General features: G+C 28.9%; 4 protein-coding genes across 6 annotated transcripts; 2 read left to right on the forward strand and 2 right to left on the reverse strand.

Annotated features, from left to right (window-relative positions):
- Positions 1-4,404: 4,404 nt before the first annotated feature.
- On the forward strand, positions 4,405-6,217 carry LOC126834154 (transmembrane protein 242). 2 transcript variants are annotated; one of them, XM_050565886.1, is made up of 4 exons: positions 4,405-4,714; positions 4,794-4,877; positions 4,937-5,178; positions 5,841-6,217. In XM_050565886.1, exons 2-4 carry the CDS (start codon positions 4,811-4,813, stop codon positions 6,009-6,011), a joined length of 480 nt encoding a protein of 159 aa, XP_050421843.1. In that variant the 5' UTR covers positions 4,405-4,714; positions 4,794-4,810; the 3' UTR covers positions 6,012-6,217. The 2 variants fall into 2 exon arrangements, with proteins under 2 accessions (XP_050421843.1, XP_050421842.1); XM_050565885.1 differs by having other exon boundaries at positions 4,407-4,714; positions 4,784-4,877.
- Positions 6,131-9,465, reverse strand: LOC126834151 (mediator of RNA polymerase II transcription subunit 16). Its single transcript, XM_050565883.1, has one exon. It carries the CDS (start codon positions 9,240-9,242, stop codon positions 6,810-6,812), a length of 2,433 nt encoding a protein of 810 aa, XP_050421840.1. The 5' UTR covers positions 9,243-9,465; the 3' UTR covers positions 6,131-6,809.
- A 165-nt stretch (positions 9,466-9,630) lies between these two features.
- On the forward strand, positions 9,631-17,221 carry LOC126834152 (uncharacterized). 2 transcript variants are annotated; one of them, XR_007685046.1, is made up of 14 exons: positions 9,631-9,887; positions 9,958-10,349; positions 10,418-10,576; positions 10,688-10,947; positions 11,007-11,159; positions 11,224-11,334; positions 12,028-12,175; positions 12,276-12,332; positions 12,402-12,728; positions 12,803-12,934; positions 13,340-13,454; positions 13,561-13,652; positions 14,154-14,258; positions 16,802-17,221. XR_007685046.1 is itself a non-coding variant. In XM_050565884.1 (13 exons), coding segments are annotated over exons 1-12 (1,908 nt in total). In that variant the 5' UTR covers positions 9,631-9,886; the 3' UTR covers positions 13,614-13,652; positions 16,802-17,221. The 2 variants fall into 2 exon arrangements, 1 of the variants encoding a protein (XP_050421841.1); XM_050565884.1 differs by lacking the exon at positions 14,154-14,258.
- Positions 17,222-19,088: 1,867 nt separating this feature from the next.
- On the reverse strand, positions 19,089-19,840 carry LOC126834600 (protein FAM210B, mitochondrial-like). The gene has a single exon (XM_050566646.1). The coding sequence runs from the start codon at positions 19,733-19,735 to the stop codon at positions 19,196-19,198; it is 540 nt and encodes a 179-aa protein (XP_050422603.1). The 5' UTR covers positions 19,736-19,840; the 3' UTR covers positions 19,089-19,195.
- Positions 19,841-20,863: the final 1,023 nt, after the last annotated feature.

The following is a 20,863-nucleotide window of genomic DNA, read 5'->3' on the forward strand; positions in this document are numbered from 1 at the left end:
ATAAACGTGGAATCGTTGTCGGCAGTGTACGGTGGCAGTGTCCGCGCACGTATTTGAACTTTCACCTGGTTTCCATACATATCCATTACTATACACAATAACACCGTATGACATGTTGTTATATACGCATCCCGATGCGTCAGACCACCCCCTACCCAAAAATAAAAAACCATAAACAAGTTGGCGAGAAAAAAAAACCGCCGCGACGACCGGCTAGATAATCCTGCGCCGTTAGCAATTGCCGTTACAAGCAAATCATATTATATTATTATATACCATTAATATTTTTGTCTGAGGCCAGCGGCTTGCGGACAAGAACACTTGGTAGAGTTAGAAGCTAGACGGGGAGCTGGGGAAGTTCAGACCCTTGGAGAAATGTCAAAGCCAGCAGAGAGAATATGGAGCTGGGTAGGATCTGAAGCCGTCGGTGCGCCAATAGAGCACAAAATTAATATTATACAAATACAGGGAAAATGTTTTAAACTTTTTACGTCCAAAAAAATATGTTAGATATTATTAAAAAATTATTTTTATGTGGTTCGAATAAATTATTGATGTTGCTGAAAGTGTTATAACGTAATGAAATAACTTTTATGAAATGTATTCGTAGAAAATATATAAAGATAGGAAGATCAAGCTTTTTAAATAAATAAATATCATGTTATCAGTAATCAAGTTATTTTTTAATTAATACAATCGAATTCAGAAATTATTTTATAACCAATATTTCGGTGTAAACCGAGCTAACACTTCAATACTTACTTCTTTTGATAATCTGTCGCCGCCTATCGTGATCATAGTTACAACTATTCTATTATAATATTGTCATTGTAGTTAATTGTCAATGAGCGCGCTTAGGTTGCACAGTGCACACCAAACGAAGAGGCAAATACAACATGAATTTTGAAAAAGAGCACTTAGCAAATGTAAGTAGAGTACTCAGAGATTTGTATTGTCTATGAAATGGTCGTTTTCGATATCTAAATCGCACTAGCAGTTGTGACGAGAAAAGCCCCACAACGATTTTTTTAAAAGCACTTCAGCGCCCACAGCGTAAGTCAAATAAGTAGGTGATGTCGTGTAGAAAAAAATTGTACATTAATTAAAAATGTTGAGTATTGCTGAGCTCATCGGAACTTGTTATCAAACGAAATAGATAATTTGTATAAGTGGCGAGTCAAGTATGGAAAAAAGCAGACCACAGAAGGCATAATAATTCATAATATTGAGTTTACGAGTTGTGCCATTGGGTACATTTGTTAAGCAAATGTTAATAATGTAATTGTCATTGTTGGGATAAATTTTCTCCCTAATACAACACCAGAAGTCTTATAGGAATTAGTAATGAATTATACTTCTTTCCAATATTGCTTGTTCTGGAATTTCCTGTGTTTGTATAATAAATGTTTTAAATAAGACCTTCTGAGTTCCTTGAAACTTGATCTTCAGCGATAGTAGCTACGTTAATATTTACATAAATAAACAAACAACAGTCAATAGTAAATGGACGTCATCATTTAGCATAGATATCAATGTCCATGACTAGGTTTAACTATGCTTAGTACTATACCTACGTAACATAAATTAATAAATATTATATTTTCATATGAAGTATAATATGCATACACTTGATAATAATATAATGGATCGCACATATCGGCAACAGGCAAAAGACAATATATAAGAATGAATAGATTAAAATATATTGCCAACTGTCTGACGACTGTCTCTATTCCACATATATCTTAATAACATAAGGTAGTGAATATACGCGGTCTATTTAATAAAAATGTCTTATGTTAACATGTTATTTTATATTTTCTTCATACAAAGACTAGATACTTTGATTCGTTCTACATAAAAAGTTGAAAAAATCTGAACTCACTAGTCTCTTCTTAAAAAGAAAAACTCCAATATTTAGGGGAATTTTACTAAATATTCATTTTATTGAAAACAATTTCACGAATTCGATTTTAAATATAATTGAGATCTTTTTTTTGTCAAGTAAATTGTATGTGTGCCCGCGCTACGATCTCCAAAAATTACATTTTATTAAATTAAAATTACAAGGCTATACATACAATTGATATTCAAGTTTGTATTTTAGTAGTTCAATAATTTAAAAAAGGAAACATAGTTATTCATATTTTTCATTATTTTTTTTTTATTTGAAAAACAAAAATAAAAATAGTAAACTATTAAAACCATAAGAATTATAATTATTACACGTAAAAGAAAATTATTTATTTACGATACAGATATCTTCATCGTGAAACCGACGTACCTAAATCTGCCATAGAACATATTGTATCAAATATTGCCTATATTTTACCCCTTAAATGTAGTCTTTCTCTTGCTACTAGTCTTGCAGTTGTTCAGGGCTAAAACAAGGATTAGCATCCTATACACCACTTGCTATATTGTATTAATCATAAATATATGATTTAATATAAAAGTAGTGTATAAAATAATCAATTATACGTGTACTACACTAGTATAAAGACTTTAACTATATCCCCGAAGAGTTTTACTATTATTGAACAAATCTGTTCAACAAGACACAACATATCAAATAGCTAAAAAAGTGTTCAACAATGTAAATTTTTGGTTAAACTGAACTTGAAAAACAAAAGACTTATTATAACTAAGTACATCTATTATGAAATATTTCATTAAAAACATATCCTTCTCATATCCGCATAATATAATACGCTTAATATAAATAATGTAATATAAATAAAAATATACTGATGAACTGTCATTATCTACTACACGCAATCAATATTATCTTTAGCAAAATGCTGAAGGCTCAATATACTATTTATTTATCTGTCATCATTATTAAATTTCATACTATTACTCCATCAGCATGCACACTACACGATCAATATTACTGTCAGTACCTAATACAAATAAAGATATAAATAATAATGATCGTGTTTAATAGTACTGATGGTTCATTATTGATAATTTATTTTTTATCAAATTATCACAACATTTATTACTTTTAAAACGAGGTTCCTTTTTACAAATCTATAAAAATAAATTTCCGCGATCTTGTTTTTTCCATAGCATTTTGGTTTAACCCTTCTGAACCGATTTTACAAATTATTGTTACCAGCACAAATCGATCATAAACTGAACAGAAAATTTCAAATCTAATCTATTTTTCAAATAAAGTAACTCACTATGATAGGTTCATTATGAACCTTTTTAATTAAAAAACTGTCACATTTTTTGGGTTATTTATCTTGTAATTTATACACATTTTTGTAGGTTCAATATCGTCAAATCTGAACTATGGCTATATTAAATTACAAATCTGAACAATAATTATTAGTGGCAAGTGGGTTTATAAAAGATATAAAGTTTTCCATTTCTTTGTAAAAGCAATTTTCATTTAGACTTGTATTTTTTTTTCTTTTTTTATAAAACATTTTAGTTTATATAATATTTGTACTGACTATTATACTTTGTAATAACAGAGTATTATTAATATTATTTGTATACATGCTTTGTAATATGTACTTATGTTCGTTTAATTGTATTAACAATAATAAAGGTTGTATTATTTGTACTATTATTATTTGATAAAGTATTAAATCCATAAAAAAATGAAATATCACAATTAACATACTTTTAGTAAAATATGTGCATTCAATTGAAATTATCACTAAAAAGCTAATTTTTCTGTACAATTCCAAAGTATATAAAACGTTTACGTATTTCAATTATCAATTAGGTAATTAAAGTAGAAACTAGTTTGGTCAATTCCAAAGGTTTTCAAATATTATTATTTGTGTACATGTTTATTCGGTAACCAGCTATGATTAAAATTTGAAGTGGTATTTAATTCTTTTAGAATTTTATGCTAAAGTAGTATATAAATTATAACATTTTTGATTTTAATATCAATTATCAAATATATATAAATATAAAATAAATAAATTACTTTAAATTGTAAATTAGTAATTAAATATATACATTTTTTTTTTAAGAATGGTCACACTGATTCATTCTTTCCGTAATATTAAGGCGACCACAGATATATATATATATATATATATATATATAATAAACTAGATTGCTAACTAGCGATAAGAATTGAAGCCGACGGTCCGCCATTCTGGTGGGATTTATGTGTGTTATCAATGCATATAATATATTATATCTGTGTATATTATTATATCGATATTTTATATATAAATGTGATTGTTATAAGCATATATTATTCTCGCGTGATAAAGTTCTAATTCCCACCAAGACGGCGGAAAGTAAATCTTCTCTATTGGTGGCATATACAGTTAGCAATCTATAGTTTATTCTTTATATCTATGATGGCGACTGATTTCGCTGCCGTCCTATGCTGCGCACGAAATTTCTTATCAGTTGCCATTTTGTTTATTATATTCTGTGATAATATATGTGCGTCACCAATTACTATATATGTGAGGCGGAAAAGGGATCTCTTGTAGTAAAAATCCAAATCGCAGTAGAGTTTTTCAAATTATCAGACTTTAGTGCAGAATTTGAAATAACCAAGAATTCAAAACTTAATTTTTGCGACAAAAGGTCCCTTTTTTCTTTCCGTCTCACATATTAATAATATTGTATTGAATGCACCTGGAGTTTAAATCCACGATGAGAGTGATAAGGCTCAGAGCCTGAGATAAAATTGTATTTTCTATATTATCTAAAAAATTTCAAAATACCGGTATGTGAATTATAATTTCTTAATTGTTATAATATTTATGTTATGAAGTAATAGTATTGTAATTGTAAGTAACCAATAGCGTTCGTTGTTAATTTAATGGTCGATCACAACAAAAAAGACAAAAATGATGTTACTGTGCCAAAGAAGTCAAGTGATACCATGGGTAAAAATTAAAACAATTTTAAATATTTTTCATATTAGATATTTTTATTTTGTTTTTAGCATCAGCGGCGTTCTTAACATGCGTGGCAGCTGGTGCAGGGATATTTACTTTTGCATCCACTCTAGCGTCGTCTCGCAAAATGGATCCAAACATGTTTGCCAAAGGTCAAACTCCATCCTCTACAATGGGAGAAACCGGTGTACAATTAGCCATTAGAGCACTTAAATGGGGATCATTCTATGCAGTGGGCGGTTGTGGATTGTTCTTTTTTGGTATTTGGAAAATGAGTGGCGCTAATGATGTGAGAATCCATGTTGACTACCATATTATGCTACGTTTTCTTAATTGATTAAAATCAAATAATTATTTTTAAAAATCTTTGTAAAACTAAAAAATTTGAAGTGTAATTGACCGTTGACTGAAAGTCAAATCGTTAACAGTTCACTTTCGAAGCAATGGATCTCATAATCCATTAAACAATGTTTTTTTTTTTAATTTTTTAAATCAATTGTAAAATCTAGTGAGTGAATTGGCGATCTTGGATCTGGCCTACCAAACAACACTATTTTATAACTCATTTAATCTAATTAAGGAAGTTTTTTAAAATTGTTTTTCTTTTATCGATAAATTAGGTTAGGATAGGCATAAACAAAAACAAATTCAATTCAAACCACATAATAAAATATGCATCTGTGAGTTAATATTTTTTTATTTTAACAAAAATTGATGTTAGCCGATGTTCTTTGAAACAAATATTCAATTACTAAACACTGCTCAATGTAAACTATTTTTGCACTAACAATTTAGATGTATTTTATTATGTATAAAACATTTTCAAAAACAACTAGTAGAATCTTTTTTTTTCTCCATACCTTAATTTGTCTCTCATAATTGTATGTAACTACACTTATTTCTATAATTAAAATTACATTTTTGTAATTCAATTTTTATTTCTATTTTTAGATGCACGAGTTTAGGATGAAAATAGGTTCTTTATTGCCAAGATTAACTCCGACAGTTCATAAATCTCGGACAGAATTTGAGGGCCTTTCAGATTTAATGACATATTTGGCCACAGACTATTCTGGACAAACAATAAAAACTGAAGAAACTTCTAATAAATCAAAGGATTAAAATCATACAATTTATTGATAGAAACAACATAACTTATTTTTAAGAATTAAATAGTAATCTTGAAAATGAAATACCATGATTCTTGAATAATATATTAACAAAATTAGTACTTAATAACAAAAAAAAAGTTACAAAACAAAAATAAACAAATTACTACATTTAATTATAGTCAAGTATATATCCACCATTATATGTATAAAATATATTGTTATCCTTCGATGAGTTATATACATTATTAATGTAACTTAATAAAATATATAATACAATAAAAAAAATTGCTTATCAATTATACTGTAATTATTCTTATATTAAATAAGATAATCATACTTAATTAGACAATATACATTTTTTAAATACAATGACAATAATATTGTGGTTTCTACATTAACATAGATTGTATCGTACCCATGTTTCAGAGATCAAAATTTATTGTAAAATGATCTTATACCTAAAAGGACAATAAAACATCACCCCAAATGATACACTAAATTCAACACAATTGATTTATCTATTATTAGTTAATTACAATATAAAACAATAAAATATTTAACAAAATAATAAAGTAATAAATTTAAAAAAAGTATAATGTTAATATTGTAGCAATTTCAGCTTTTTTAAAAATAATAATAATAATAATAAATTAATGACTAAACTTGTAAATGGAAATACACTTAAAAGTATATTATGTCAATTGCGGGTCGGAAAATACTATAAAATATATGTTTAACATTTGGACTATTGATATCATAAAATATAATAGTAATTTTTTTAATTTTCTTTTTCACTAAAAATTATTTGTTAGCCCCCGACTTTGACAGTTCGCCACCTACCACCACATCGACAATTTCTTGCCCACCTGTTTTCCCAAACTCTTATTGCTGCGGTTCTTGAGCTACCAACTAATTGCATCTTGCCCTCACATCGATTGCATTGTTTAACAGTCAATGGACACTTTCCAATGTAAACGTTTCTGATCACATCGTAATCATTTACATAGTCGGAGTGCTGTTTGCCGTTAGAGATTGTGTCAACGGTGGACGTATTGTACCTCAAACAATCTGGTTCTTGTCCAAAAACGAGTTTGAGAGGCAAATGTTGATAGTATAGGGCAGGCGACGCAACTTCATGAATTCCTGCAGCTACTGACGAAATAGGATTAATGACGACTTGGCTTTGAAGTGTATAACATTCATCAAATAACATATCGTCATGATCTCCGCAAAGTTGAACAAAACGTGACAATAATCGGAATGTAACAGAAAGAACATCTAAATTATCAATGTTTTTTATAAACACCGGAAGACAATTAGGCCTCAGTAATCCCCAAATACGTATCATAACTAGTAGTTCTCGTATTGTGTTAATAGCGTAAAAATCATTTAAAAGATTGTAACCAGTAGTATCACGCGATTCTGGTATTCTAGAAACTACGTTTAGAGCAAGCTGTGCAACCCATTGGATAAGTTGATGAAGTGATTGTAGAGTACTGGGTTCGACAGTAAAATCTTTGCCTCCTAAGCTTGGTAAAATCTTGTCAATGTCGACAATGGGTTCTTTAAGAACTGTGGTAAGGCTCTCAGCTGGATCCCGATCCGCCATGATATCACTTACACGTAATACATTCTTGAATGCATTTGATATGGAATGAAGTGTCATCAAGTGCATGAGGTCTGATCGCTTGAACTGTGCTCCAGGCATCATTTTATACAGAAAAGAACGAATGCTCAAATAGGAAGTATACTCTTTTTGTTGAAGGACTTGCGACTGTTTTTGAAAGTTCTCAGTAAAACGATTGCAAACCGCCTCCAGCATGTTTGGCCTTAACGATATCGCTAAGTCCCACCAATCAAGACCGGTCACCAAACAGTATTCTAGTTGTAATGTGGCATATGCAACTGTTAATGGTCCATTTAGTTCTGCTACAGACAGTAGTTGAAATAAATATAAATTACCCATATTATCACAAACAACAAATACATTTCCTAAATAAGATATATCTAGATCTGAAAACTGTATGTTGGAACTATGATTTAATCCTATTTTTCCAATATTGTCTTCGCAATAACTGCTCAGTTCAAACAAACATTGTTGTGTCAAATCTCTTGACAAACAACAAACCTGATGATTGCTAAATGCGGCCACTACGTATTGACTGCTTGATGATTGATTGTACGATATTGACATTTTAGGTGTTGCTAGTGCTGTTAGTTGAGCACCGACTGTAAATGAATTCTTTTTTATCCAGCCGACAGTTGGATGATCTTCAGTGATCAGTTTTTTAAATACCTTATTGATGGGATTACTTTTTTTCACCAATTCCCATGTTTCTATAATGCATCCGTTACTGCTGTTGCTGCCAATTACAAGAGATTCAGAACCTTCGCGTAATAAAAACTTCACATGTGATATAACTCTGTCAATGGTTTCATTAAACGTCAGGAAAAAGCTAGGCAACCACTGAGATACTATGGTGCAACTTTTTTCATTAAGCAGCTTTACGGATACTTCATAACAATGAATTGGCGACCGTGGTCGTCCATCTGAAGTTACAATAAGAAAATTTCCATTTTGTCTATAGCTAATATCTACAACAGATATACGATATCTCGCTACAGCTAAACTATTTGTCGCTGAAATCATCGGTTCACCACAATCATTTATTAATAGAGCTGCAATCATCCCTGTTGCAGATACAACTAAGCAACCAGGCAGTCCTGTACCACCCCATGCTCGTAAAGAAGGTGTGAATCGCACATAAGTGAATTTCTCAAAATAGTTTATATTGTCAGCTTTATCATTAACTAGCATCAACTTTTTGCCTAGATGAAAAAACGTACCGGCTATAATAGGTTCACCACGGAAGTCTTTGGAACCAACTTGTATCCAGTTTGTAAGATTGTGGTCTGTACTACAAGTCCATACCGATACTATACCATTCTTGTCACCGATCAACAGTGAATACCCATACATATCCCACTCTAAAGTAGTTATGGTACAATTATTGGACATAATCTTGTGATATTTCCATGGAACATTAAGGTCAGCTATGTAGACATGTGAACCCCAATTAATGTTGACGTGATCGTCCAAATCAAAAGTAGTTACCCAAGCGACGACGTTGTTGGCTGATATTTTAGCCAAACATTTGAAGCACATATCCTCTTCCATCTGTTCATTTTGAAATTGTGTTTTCCACGCTTGTTTGCGGAATATCGAGTACACCAAGTCCATTTTGCCGGCCCGATTTTCGCATAAAACTTTAACATAAATTTTACCGTGCTTATATATTGAAGATCTACGAGGCGCTACATTTACAACAATCTGTTTATAATTACTCAGGACACTATCGGAACGGTTTACAATATAAAAATTTGGAAAATATACTCTGGAAATTGTTGAACGTAAACAAAATGTTTTTTTTTTATCATCGCTCAAGCCTCAACAGTGAACGCAGAACGCTATCATTTATCAACACAACAACACAACTTTTGCGACGTTGCCGGGATTCGTTCTCACTATTCAAATGTTGTCTGTTATCAGTATTTCACCGCCGAGGCGCAGTCAACATTGCGCAGAGCGTAGCAGCTACACAATCCATAATCAATAATCCTCAGTCCTTTAGTATACTTGTATATGGTCGTCTACATACTTCTCTGTTCGACTAGTGAGTGTTGGCGGGTAGCTGAAAAAGTAAAATCTTAAAATCTCAAACCTTTTTTGTGTCAAGTTGATATTTAATGCAATTTGTTTTGTAAAACAACAAATGTAAACACTATTACTGGTTGCCTGCACAGTGTACCTTATGTCAAAAATTTAGATGTTTTCGACACAATAAGTATATCTGTACATATTCCTAAAAAGCGTAACAATAAACAAGTGAGATTTGTAGTTTGACTCAAACCGATATAATTTTTATACTTACATTGTCCTAATGTTTTGTTGCTAGTGGAAAACCAATCCAATATGAGTTCACCGCGGCCAATATTGCCTTCTACCTATGTTACTCAGCCAATGTCACATAACAATGCAATAAATTTACAAACGGATTTCACGTCTCCTCCTCCACCACCATCTCTCAACCATCCTAATTATTGGCCTCAACCAAACTACAGCGGAACTTGGCAGCAACCTTATCATATACAAGGGCCAGCTACGCCAACCAGTACAACCATCACTACTTGTACAAGTACTACTATTACGTATAGCCCAACTACTAGCTCCGGCATTAGATCTTCTTCGCCTCGCTGGCGATTTAACAATAACTCGAGACAACAACGTCCTTTCCCATATGGAAGTGTTCCTAGAAACAACTATCCCAGACAATTTCCAGTTAACAGTGTATGTAAAATTATACTAATCAGCATAAAAAATAATAATAGTATTAATAACTCGTGTCTATCTAATAGAGTGGAAATTTCTTTGGCAATGGTGCTCCAAATCAGTCAAATTCTTCATCTCAAAACTGGCAACAGTTTAACCAAAGACCTCGATATTTACAAAGACAAAATGTGCGAATGAATAGGCCACGTACTACTGTTCAAAATCAGACCAACGGAATAAATCAAGTTAGACATTAACAAATATTTTTATCGCTTGTTATACATTATAAATTATTCTTTAGTTAATTTGAAATATGTAATGTTTTTTTTAATAATTTAAATTTAAAAAAAAACTAGGAATCAAATTCTGTCACTGAGTGTAAGACGCGCAAACGTAAGGTTAAGTCTCAGCAACCCGGCGAACCACAACGTGCCCAAAAACCGTGGAATCGTGAAGATGCAGAAAAAGCTATTGCTGCCGAAATGGAACTACGTACTCCAAAAAATAATAAACAAATTATGATAAGATTTCCTGACCACGAAATCACCCGGCAAATAGTACAAAGTTTTCATTCTGACATAAAGTCTGTACATTTCCATACACCTTGTAATCCGAGGTAACTATAATTTGAAAATTTAAAGAGGTGTGCTCTAATTTTAATTTATACAAATTTAGGTATTGCTATGTACAAGTACAACCAAATGCAAATATAGATAATGTAGCTAAGGAGTTGAATGAAACGATTTTTCAACATGAAAAATTGCGCGTTGAAGTTAAAGAGAGTCAGTTTGAAGAAAAAGCTTTTCCAGAATGCATTGACCCCTATACGTTAGTTACTATATATAGTTACCGTTTATATGATTGGTCAATTGCAACTTTTTTTAATTTTCAGTTTATATCTTGGTAATTTACCAACCAACATCACTTCTAATGCAGTTAAAGATGAATTTCCTAAAGCTACTAGAGTTGATATTGGATTTGCTAAAAAAATGAAGTACACAAGGTATTGATATTTATATCATATATATATATATATATGTACAATATGCTAAAATTATAACCAATTTAAAATATCAAATAATAATAATATGTATATTTAATCTATAAAATATGTGTCTGCTAAATTTACTTAAAAAACAAACTTTTTTGCCCTTACATTCAGTGTAAAAATAAACTAACACATTCACGTTTATTTTTTCCAAAATTGAAGTTTTCACGTTCTTACAAAAAAAAAAAATTAACAATTTGTTATTCATTTTTTACATTTTTATTTAGAACAATTATTAATATCATAGATTATAAAAACATCTTTTAATAAATAAATTGTTTTATTTTATTACTTCTATGTTTTTAAAAATATAATGTTAAACCTATACATAGAATGATGTAAACGTCTAAAACATTTTTAAGATTTTATAACAGATTTTTTTGTCTATTGAGTTCATGTTTCAAAAATGTTTCCGTGATATTCCATGTATACTACAAAATTTTAGTACAATTTTTAAAAAGTATTCTTTTAAATGTCAAAACAAAATTTCTTTGTGAGAATGTATGATAAATGAACAAATCAAAAATTGTTTCCGATTGACAAAAATCTGAATACATTAAAAAATGGAAGGGTTCTTTAGAAATACTGTGAAATATAAATTGTTTTTCAATAAATCAATAATAAAGTACCTATGTTTTAACTTTATAGGTATGCATTTATTAAATTTTCAAATGCTGAAGATGCTATTCAAGCATACAAAGAAAAGTATAATCTAGTTATTGATAGCCGATCAGTTGTACTAAGATTTAGGCGAGGCAAAGGCAATGTAAATCCACCTGGACAAGTTGATAAACTGGTAATTTAATATTAAAGTTCAAGTTATATTATAGTTTTAAAAGTTCTTATAATTGTATAATCACTTTTATGTAACACTGTCTTCATGCATTTTTTTTTAGCCAAACGAAATGAATGAATATGATGCTCGAAAAGAAATTAAAAGTGAACCTAAAGATGTAAGGATAATAATAAATTTATATTGGACCCAATAATAATATAATTATCACTTTTTGTTTTTCATCAAGGAAATGTATGATTATTTGCAAACTGAATATGAGAGTACTGAAATTAATATATCTCGTGTCAAATCAGAAGTCATAGATTATGAGGATAATGAAGATGAAGATGCCATTTTTGAATGTGCTAGCGAAACTAGTGGCGATATTATAATTAAATCTGAAACTCGAGTTTCTGATAACGAGTATGAAGATGATTATGATTACAGTGAAGACGAGCGTGGTCCAACCTATAAGTTCTTCCCCAAAAATAACATGGTAGTTGAATCGTACTCTGGAAATGGTCAAACACAAACTGTTACATCAATTGTTGAAAATAATGACGATATACCTCATGTAATCACAAATAATCTGTTTAAATATGTAGTTGAGTAAGTATTCAATTATTAAAATAATTTTTTTTTTCAAAGGTAATTCAAGATGAAGATCCAAGATGGTTGGCGGTAGACGACATCCAAGAAGAAGGAGGAAAAAAAGAAGAGTCGCCTTATACATTTGATCCATCTCTAAAGATTAAGTTAGAAAAAAGTGATAACTCTAATGTAAGTATTATTAAAAACAATTATATTAAAGATTTGGTTGTACATTATATAGACCTAATCTAAAAGTAAAAACCTACTCAGTTATCTGTCACGTAATTATTAAAAAATAAGAAAATACATTGTTATGCAGTTTAATGAGCAATGCTGCCATTATTGTATGGTGTATTAACAAATTCTCTTTTGGGCACGAAATGTCAGTTTGATGCTACAGAGCATGGCGGCTACTTTTCACAAAAAGAACCGCCTGACAGAGTGTCAGAATCATATATAATAGTATTCATTATTTCAAAAACAACTAACTAATTGTACACTTATACTCATGCGAATAAGTCTTATAGATTTACAATCATATAGGTCTTCATATAATCATACAAATTATAATTATATATGTATTTTTGTTATAAGACTACAAGTGAGATAGGAGATGGTCAAATCTTGACTGACGGTACAGGGTACAATTTTGAACTTGTGGGTGTTCCCAGGATGGAGGCAAAAGCTGATGAGCCAAGTGAATTTGTGGGTATGAAAAGATACAACTCACTTGTTGGACTTGAATAAAAACTGAATATTTTTTTACTAATAAAGTTACTTGAAAAATATAAATGATGTTGTTTATGATATTATAGGTGGAAAAAAAAGAAAGAAGAACAACTCCAATCTTGATAATAATACTGGTTAGTCAGTTACAGGAGTTCTAATATGAAAAAGAAAATTAGAGGTATGTGTGAATTACTAGCTTATTTGTGTTTTTATGTTTGCGCTTGTATGTTTTTTTGAAATTTTATAACATATTCTTAAGAATTACTAATATTAGTATTCATATTACGTAAAAGCTACACTTAGTTAAGTAGTAGCCGAATAGAACTCATGAATAAGAAAAGTTTGGCTGATGAGTCATTCGTGTCTAGTATGTACCAATTAGGTTAAGAAAAATGCGAACTACTCATGAATAAAATGAATTCTTGCTATTGAGTGTGTCGCGGTACTTTCTAACGTAAAATGCAAATGCCAAATACAACCAAAATAATATTGTTATTCCTAGGTTTGGGTTATTTGGCATTTATTAAAAATAAATGTAACAATTAAGACTGGCCGAATCATTATTTTATCTTTTTTCTTTATTTTTATTGTTAATTTCTTATTCAATAATATTTTTTAAGTTTATTTGATTTTTCAATTTCTTCTATGAAATCCCCATGGGATTTTTTTTCATTTACAGTCTTGTTCACCCGTGAGGCCAAAGGGGTATTTATTTTTGTATTGGCCCGGTTACCGGGTCACGTCGAGAAGCACAACTGATGCACATGTACTGAAGCGACTGAAGGTGAGATAAAATAAAAAGCAAAGTCAAATCTCAATAGACACACACTAAAGTATATATACATAAAACCCCCAAAACTAACACAGTACAAAATTGGTTTTTACTTTAAATGTTTAAAGTGAATTATAATATTTAAAACATAATTATGAATATAAATACTAATATTAGGCATTAGCATACCATTTTCATTGCTGCATGTAGTATTTTTTGTTGTTGTTTAACAGATTTATTTAAAATATTTTTCAGTTTTTGTTTTAAAATACATCAAGTCAAAAAATCATTATGTATTACGTAAATAAATGTATTACATTTTTTTCCTAGCTATTTTCTTGTTTGTTAATGTGTCAAAATGCTTTTTTAAAGTAATAATCACTGTAAACAATTTTAAGTTAGCACTTGGCATACAAATAAATATTTTAAGTTTGCTTTTTTACTTTTTAAAAGTGATAGGGATTTTTCTATCAGATTTTTGGATTATAGTTTAGGAAAAGTAAATAGGGAGATAGATGACCAAACAAAAACTGCCTGTAGTTCAAAATCCAAACAGTAAACATATAAAATATTGGTAACTATTAAAAACTAGTAAACTAGTAAAAACTAAACAAGTTTTTCCCATCATTTTTTAGTCTTGATATTGTTTAAGTATCTTTAAATGTAATGTTATGGAAGCATCTTTTTTTATCTAATTGTGTACAATTTTTTTAGTAGTTAAGTAAACAAATAAACAGTTGCCAAAAAAAAAAATATTTATCACGCGCGACAAGGACGCCGCTGGATTAGTGTTATATCCAGTTGCTGATAAATGGTAGTTTATAAGTTACCTAACTTTACATACTGTACCTTTAATTTACACATATTAATTTAAACTAAAATTATGATTTATATTATAATTTTACTGACAGATTACAATTTAGAACAAATATAAAGATAAATTTTCTTCAAACATATATGTTTGTAGTTGGGATCATGAAAAATAAGCAGTGCAAAACATACGCCCTTCCGCTTATTTTTGGTTTTATTGAATTATTATGTTTATAGACTCTTGTACTAGTTTAATAAAAAAAATTATTATTATTGTAAAAACATTAAAGTTTTAATGATTTCTGCTATTTTATTGTTTTTAAGATTGTACCTTGACTATGGATTCAATGATATTACAAACAAATATTACTAGTAATAATCCAAGAGATACATTTGGAATAGTTTTAATCAGTAACAGCTAATTCTCCTCGTTTGGTATCGTTTTTAAGAAAAATAATTGGTATCCAAAATTTAAATATAACTGTATATATCTGTAATCAAAAACTTTTATTGAAAGAAAACATAAGCAGATCTCAGTAGTAAATATAAAAATAAAATACAAATTTTATTATTTAAATTTGAGTTATCCCTTGTCATCAAAGTTGCCAAAAAAAACCATCTGGATTTTTTTAAATAAATTGTGGTTTTGCAAATTTTGCTTGTTGTTTGTTTAATATTGTTGTTATAGTATTTGTTTATATTACAATAGCATGCACTTTGTTAAACATACTTTATTTTACTATATAGAAATTACTTTTTTTGGTTTTATTAAGTTTTATTTATTTATAATGGGTTTATTAGTAGTATAGTTTTAACTTAGACTTATGTTGTGTAACAAAAATTAATCTTATTATTAGTTATACTGAGACCAAATATTACATTCAAGTTTACTCACCATCAGAAACATAGTTCTACCTAAAATACTTTTTTTCATTGTGTTGCTTTAATATTAATTTTTTTTAAATTTTAATTATTATATATTTATATAGTTACACACAGTCACAAAACACAATGTTAAATTCAGTTTTGAGAGTATAAACTTTAACTACATGTTAAATTATCGATTTATATTTGTGTAATTATAGTAAACAATTTATGACAAAATATGTATTCCAACATTTTCATGAATTTGCATCGGTGATTTACTTATGTTTCTACTTGTTACTGTATCGACTATATAATTATAGTTATATATTATTGTATTATTATTTATAATTATTCTTAATATACCTTTTAGGTTAAGTTTTGTTGTACTATGTTTTTTTAATTTAAAGTTTTGCATATTCACAAACAGTAGGGAGGTGTTAGTCTTAGAATCGGGATTAAAAAACTCTTTTACCTTAATATGGTATACACCTACAAATATTTATTATTTTAAATTTAAATTAAAATTAAAAAAATACCTTTTTCTTCTGCTGTTTAAGTAGGTAGACATACTCTCATCGTCTCTTGACACTTATCCCCTTTTAAAAAATAATTTACAAAAGTTACTGAAAGTTAGTATTTGAAACTAATATTAAGGAATATAAAAAAGTAGTTATCAGTATAGATAGTTAGCCATTACATTTATAAGAACATTAAATATTATCGAGTTCGCTGCTCCGGTTTGGATAATTTATTATCTTAACGATACTTGGCAACAGCCAATTTCGTTTGACTCTACAATTTAGTTACACAATATTATTTATGTAGATATGTTGCATTTTTAATAAAACAAAATGTTAACTTTATATATTTTTTTCTAGGACTGTTAATTATAGGATCAAAATCAAAGAGGAAATAGAACAAAATGACATGCAGATTGTACTATTAACATTTTCAATTATACTGGAAAAACGGGTTCTTCACACATTCCTTTTAAATAGAGTTTACTCGGTATAGTATTGTCTATTATTTATTTTACATAATATAGTATCATACATTGTATTTACTAGGTTTTATTTGTAGTAAAAAAAAAAATAACAATAATTTCCTACTATAATTATACATGTATTCTATTATTATTATTATTATTATTATTATTATTATTAGAACAATTGATGATAAATAGTTTTAAGTTAAAACTTTATTACTGACACATCACAATTTAACTTTGATTATGTAAAATAAAGTTCTTTAACTGATATTACTCCCACCTTTAGTGCATAGCTATACACTTCAAATAATATCATTAAGTATACATTCATAATCAAGGATAATAATATTATATACAGTGGTGTAATTGTATGGTTCCAACAGTGTGTATTCGCCACCCAAGCATTATGCCTGTATTCTATTACAGGGGTACATGATTTTCGTTATACATTTTGTATACATAAAAAATGGGAGGTGAGTACACAGCATACATCCTTCCACCTATGCCACTGATTGTATGTACCTGTAACTTTTAAATTATTATATAGTAGTAAGTGTGAACATTAATTGTTGTGTGAATAATCTTTTTTTTTTTGTTAATAATTTTTTTAGTAATAAGTTCCATATCGCTATATTATTTGTGTTAAGTTAATATATATTTCTTAAAGTAATGTTTTTCATAATTCTATGTATTCTTACATTCTAACTATTCTTTCCTTTTAGTTTTATACTGTGTTTTTGATACTTCAATTAACATTACGTCGTATTATTATTATTAATTTAACCTCTATTATTTGGTTACAACAAAAGTATCGAATATATTAAATTTTAACAAAATTACAATAAATTTTCCTGATCCATAAAATCATAACTTATTATAATAACATGTATTATTATACTTTTAATTAAATGATACTTTTTGTTCAATTATTTCTAATAAGTATAATATATACAAAACATTTTTTTAAAAAAAAACTAAAATTTGCTTACTAAAAACTTTAAAATTTGCTTTTATGGTTTGGCATAGTTTATGTAACAAGTGTATATCAGTGTATAATATGATCTATTATAGTATAACGTATTCTTACTTTTCAATACTATATTATTAAAAAATCTGTTATTAATGAAAAGAATATTTCATTTTTCCTTGTATTATGTATACAAAATAATGAGTGTTTTTTAATAGTGTTTTATTATTATACTTCAGTGTATTTAATACTTCATTTATATAATGTAAAATATAAACTAAATTAAAAAAAAATGTTGTTTGCTGAACAAATAGATAAATCAGGATGATTTTTTTCTAGTCTTAAACGCTTTTTCAGTTATTTTAAACGTGTGTTTCATATATTTGTCTTACTTTCCTATTTTTCTATAATATGTATCATGTTTGAGTTTTTATTTTGATTTATATATTTTCAAACAATATTGTTTTACTGTCAATTTTTTTTATTTTTGAAATAAATGATTACTTAGCATGCAAACCAATATTTATTTAAATTTAAAACTTTCATTTTCTTCCTTAACTTCAACATGCCTAAACCTCTTAGTCGAATCGGTTTCTTTTTTCCTGCTTTCGACACAACTCCCAAATTACTTCCAATACACTTTTTCCTAATTTCTAAACTGAGATACACTGTGACAGCACAAATATACAGAACTTAACATAATGATTAAAAATTTGTTAAGTTTGACTACAAAAAATGTTTATAAGCAAACACATTTTTTTAGGTCAGGTTGTTCAGGCGTAAGTATAGTGTATTATGTCTAATGACCATTCTCACCAATTTGACTTGAAATATGAGTGTTGCTGATGAGCAATCTAGCGAAAACGACCATAAATACTGTATTTGAATTTACTCATTTTAAAAATATATTAAGTTTTTTTATTTTAGTCTACGACCTGTCAGTTTGAACAACTCTTGCTCTACTAGAGACAAGGGTTGTCATCCTGGGGAAGTGGTTATGGTGCAGCAGCTTCCTGTTGCCTTCCGCACCAGTCGGGTGACCATATCTCTCTCCAGACGGTTGCCCGCCCAGCTAGAGAAACGGCCAGTGACCGAGATTCGAACCACGGCTAGTGCCTAGAAACACTGCCGCGGTAATCTTAGTCACGACGCCACGACAGTATTAAGTTATAATAATGAATTATGGAAAATATTCACAAAACCAAATATATAAATTATAAAAATAAAATATTTATTTCACAAATATATTAACAAAAATTTGGTATTTACAATTTCTTTTTTTTTTTAAATAAATTAAATCAATACAAAATATTAACACTATTTTTTTACTTTCATGATACCCTTAACCCTTAAATAACGTACAATTAACGGAACAGACACAAGTGTAATTGAAATACGCACTGGCGCGAGAGATTTATGAATAGCATAAGCTATGATGAACTCACTAGCGCCAGCTACGATCTTGGAATTTTCATCTGCATTTGACATACCCAAAAGGCCAATCCACTGTTGCATGTCTACGCCATTAGAGATCAAGAAATAAACTGTACCCAACGATACCAATGATATGCCAACATGAAAAGCGATCAAAACAGAACCATATTCTTTGGCGGCTTTTTTCAGTTTTTGAGGTGGTGTTAATTCTGGTGCAGAAGCTGTTGAATAACAAGGTTGGCTTAAAACCAAAGGTATAGAAGTGTTCCTTATATTACAACGTTTGAAAAGACGATGCACTTCATGTTGCACTGGTTTATGAGCAAAACTTGAATACTGAAAAGTTTTCTGTATTTTTTTAGATAAACCAGTTACCTTAAATTTATAAGATGATTTCATTAACGATAACACTGCAGAAGACATCTCGTTTATAACTTTACTACACAATTTGAGATCTCTTCGGCAAATAGTAAATTAAGCTATACTAATATCACAGATTAGATTGTATGAATATAATCTGTGATTGGAGTATAAACTTATCAATAAGACTTGATGTATGATAAGACAACGGTTAGGATTCCAGCTGCTGTCAGGCTCCAAAACTTTAAAGTCAAGTGTGGCAATGTAAAATGTAAATACATTCGTTTTTATTGGAACCACTAAAATGTTTGTGTTTTATTTAATTTTGTACTACATTAAAGTGATTAACATATTACAATTTAAGAAATGTTTGTGTTTAATAAATTACATTTACATCCAAAATTTGCAGTATTATTATTAATAATAATTTGTTTAATAATGTTTGTAGAATATTTTATGGAGCTCAAAATGTATTTCTATAATATTTGTTTGAAACAATTATACTGAACCCTAACATACTCAACCTATTCACATCTATATTTTCCGAAAAGTAGTCGATCTACCTCTACGGCTCTACCAGGAAAAAAATGTGTGATCTACAACTAATTTTGATTAAATATCACCAACTTTTTTGGAGAGGGGGCGAAGGAAGGCCCAGAATTTCATTTAGTTCCTTTTCCCATTTTCATTTTTCAGTCGTTTAATATTTTAGAATGTTTAAAAAATGGAAACAACTAAAATCGACCGTCTATATAATTATGATGACATCTCGTATCAAATATCAATGCAGAAGGGTTTTTACTTATTATGATATTAACTAATTTTACGTAGACTAACGTATAAGTCTATATTTTTTTAAGCAAATATTATTTAAAACGAATTTATTCCATTATCCATAAATAATAATAGACGTAACGAAGTGTTTTTTACAACTTGATCATAGCATAAAACCATAGAGTAATAATAAATAGAGATGACGTTTTTATTATCCATGGTTGTAACTTGTAACTGATTTGAAACTAAACCGTCGGTCATTGATCCAGGTCTAAAGTCACTTTAATACATAGTGTAATAGAGTACATATAGATAAAAAATATATATATATATATATATAATAATAATACACAGAGTCACACTGATCTGTGTCATTTTGCGCCTCAGCGAAATAATCAAACGTAATAGGCGAAAATT

Source organism: Adelges cooleyi, unplaced genomic scaffold, assembly GCF_023614345.1.
Source record: "Adelges cooleyi isolate 19-005CV unplaced genomic scaffold, UGA_ACOO_1.1 ACOO_flye_CR_arks_rails_tigmint_CR_PRNA_21, whole genome shotgun sequence".
NCBI lineage: Eukaryota > Metazoa > Arthropoda > Insecta > Hemiptera > Adelgidae > Adelges > Adelges cooleyi.

What these genes read in the sequence shown, in the direction of transcription:
- LOC126834154 (XM_050565886.1), top strand. Translation starts at nt 4,811, where the DNA reads ATGGTCGATCACAACAAAAAAGACAAAAATGATGTTACTGTGCCAAAG. An exon ending in GAAGTCAAGTGATACCATGG is followed by an intron (nt 4,878 to 4,936) that starts GTAAAAATTAAA and finishes TTTTGTTTTTAG; the next exon opens with CATCAGCGGCGTTCTTAACA. An exon ending in AAATGAGTGGCGCTAATGAT is followed by an intron (nt 5,179 to 5,840) that starts GTGAGAATCCAT and finishes TTCTATTTTTAG; the next exon opens with ATGCACGAGTTTAGGATGAA.
- LOC126834151 (XM_050565883.1), bottom strand. Translation starts at nt 9,242, where the DNA reads ATGGACTTGGTGTACTCGATATTCCGCAAACAAGCGTGGAAAACACAA.
- LOC126834152 (XM_050565884.1), top strand. An exon ending in TTAAAAGTGAACCTAAAGAT is followed by an intron (nt 12,333 to 12,401) that starts GTAAGGATAATA and finishes TTTTTCATCAAG; the next exon opens with GAAATGTATGATTATTTGCA. An exon ending in TGAGCCAAGTGAATTTGTGG is followed by an intron (nt 13,455 to 13,560) that starts GTATGAAAAGAT and finishes ATGATATTATAG; the next exon opens with GTGGAAAAAAAAGAAAGAAG.
- LOC126834600 (XM_050566646.1), bottom strand. Translation starts at nt 19,735, where the DNA reads ATGTCTTCTGCAGTGTTATCGTTAATGAAATCATCTTATAAATTTAAG.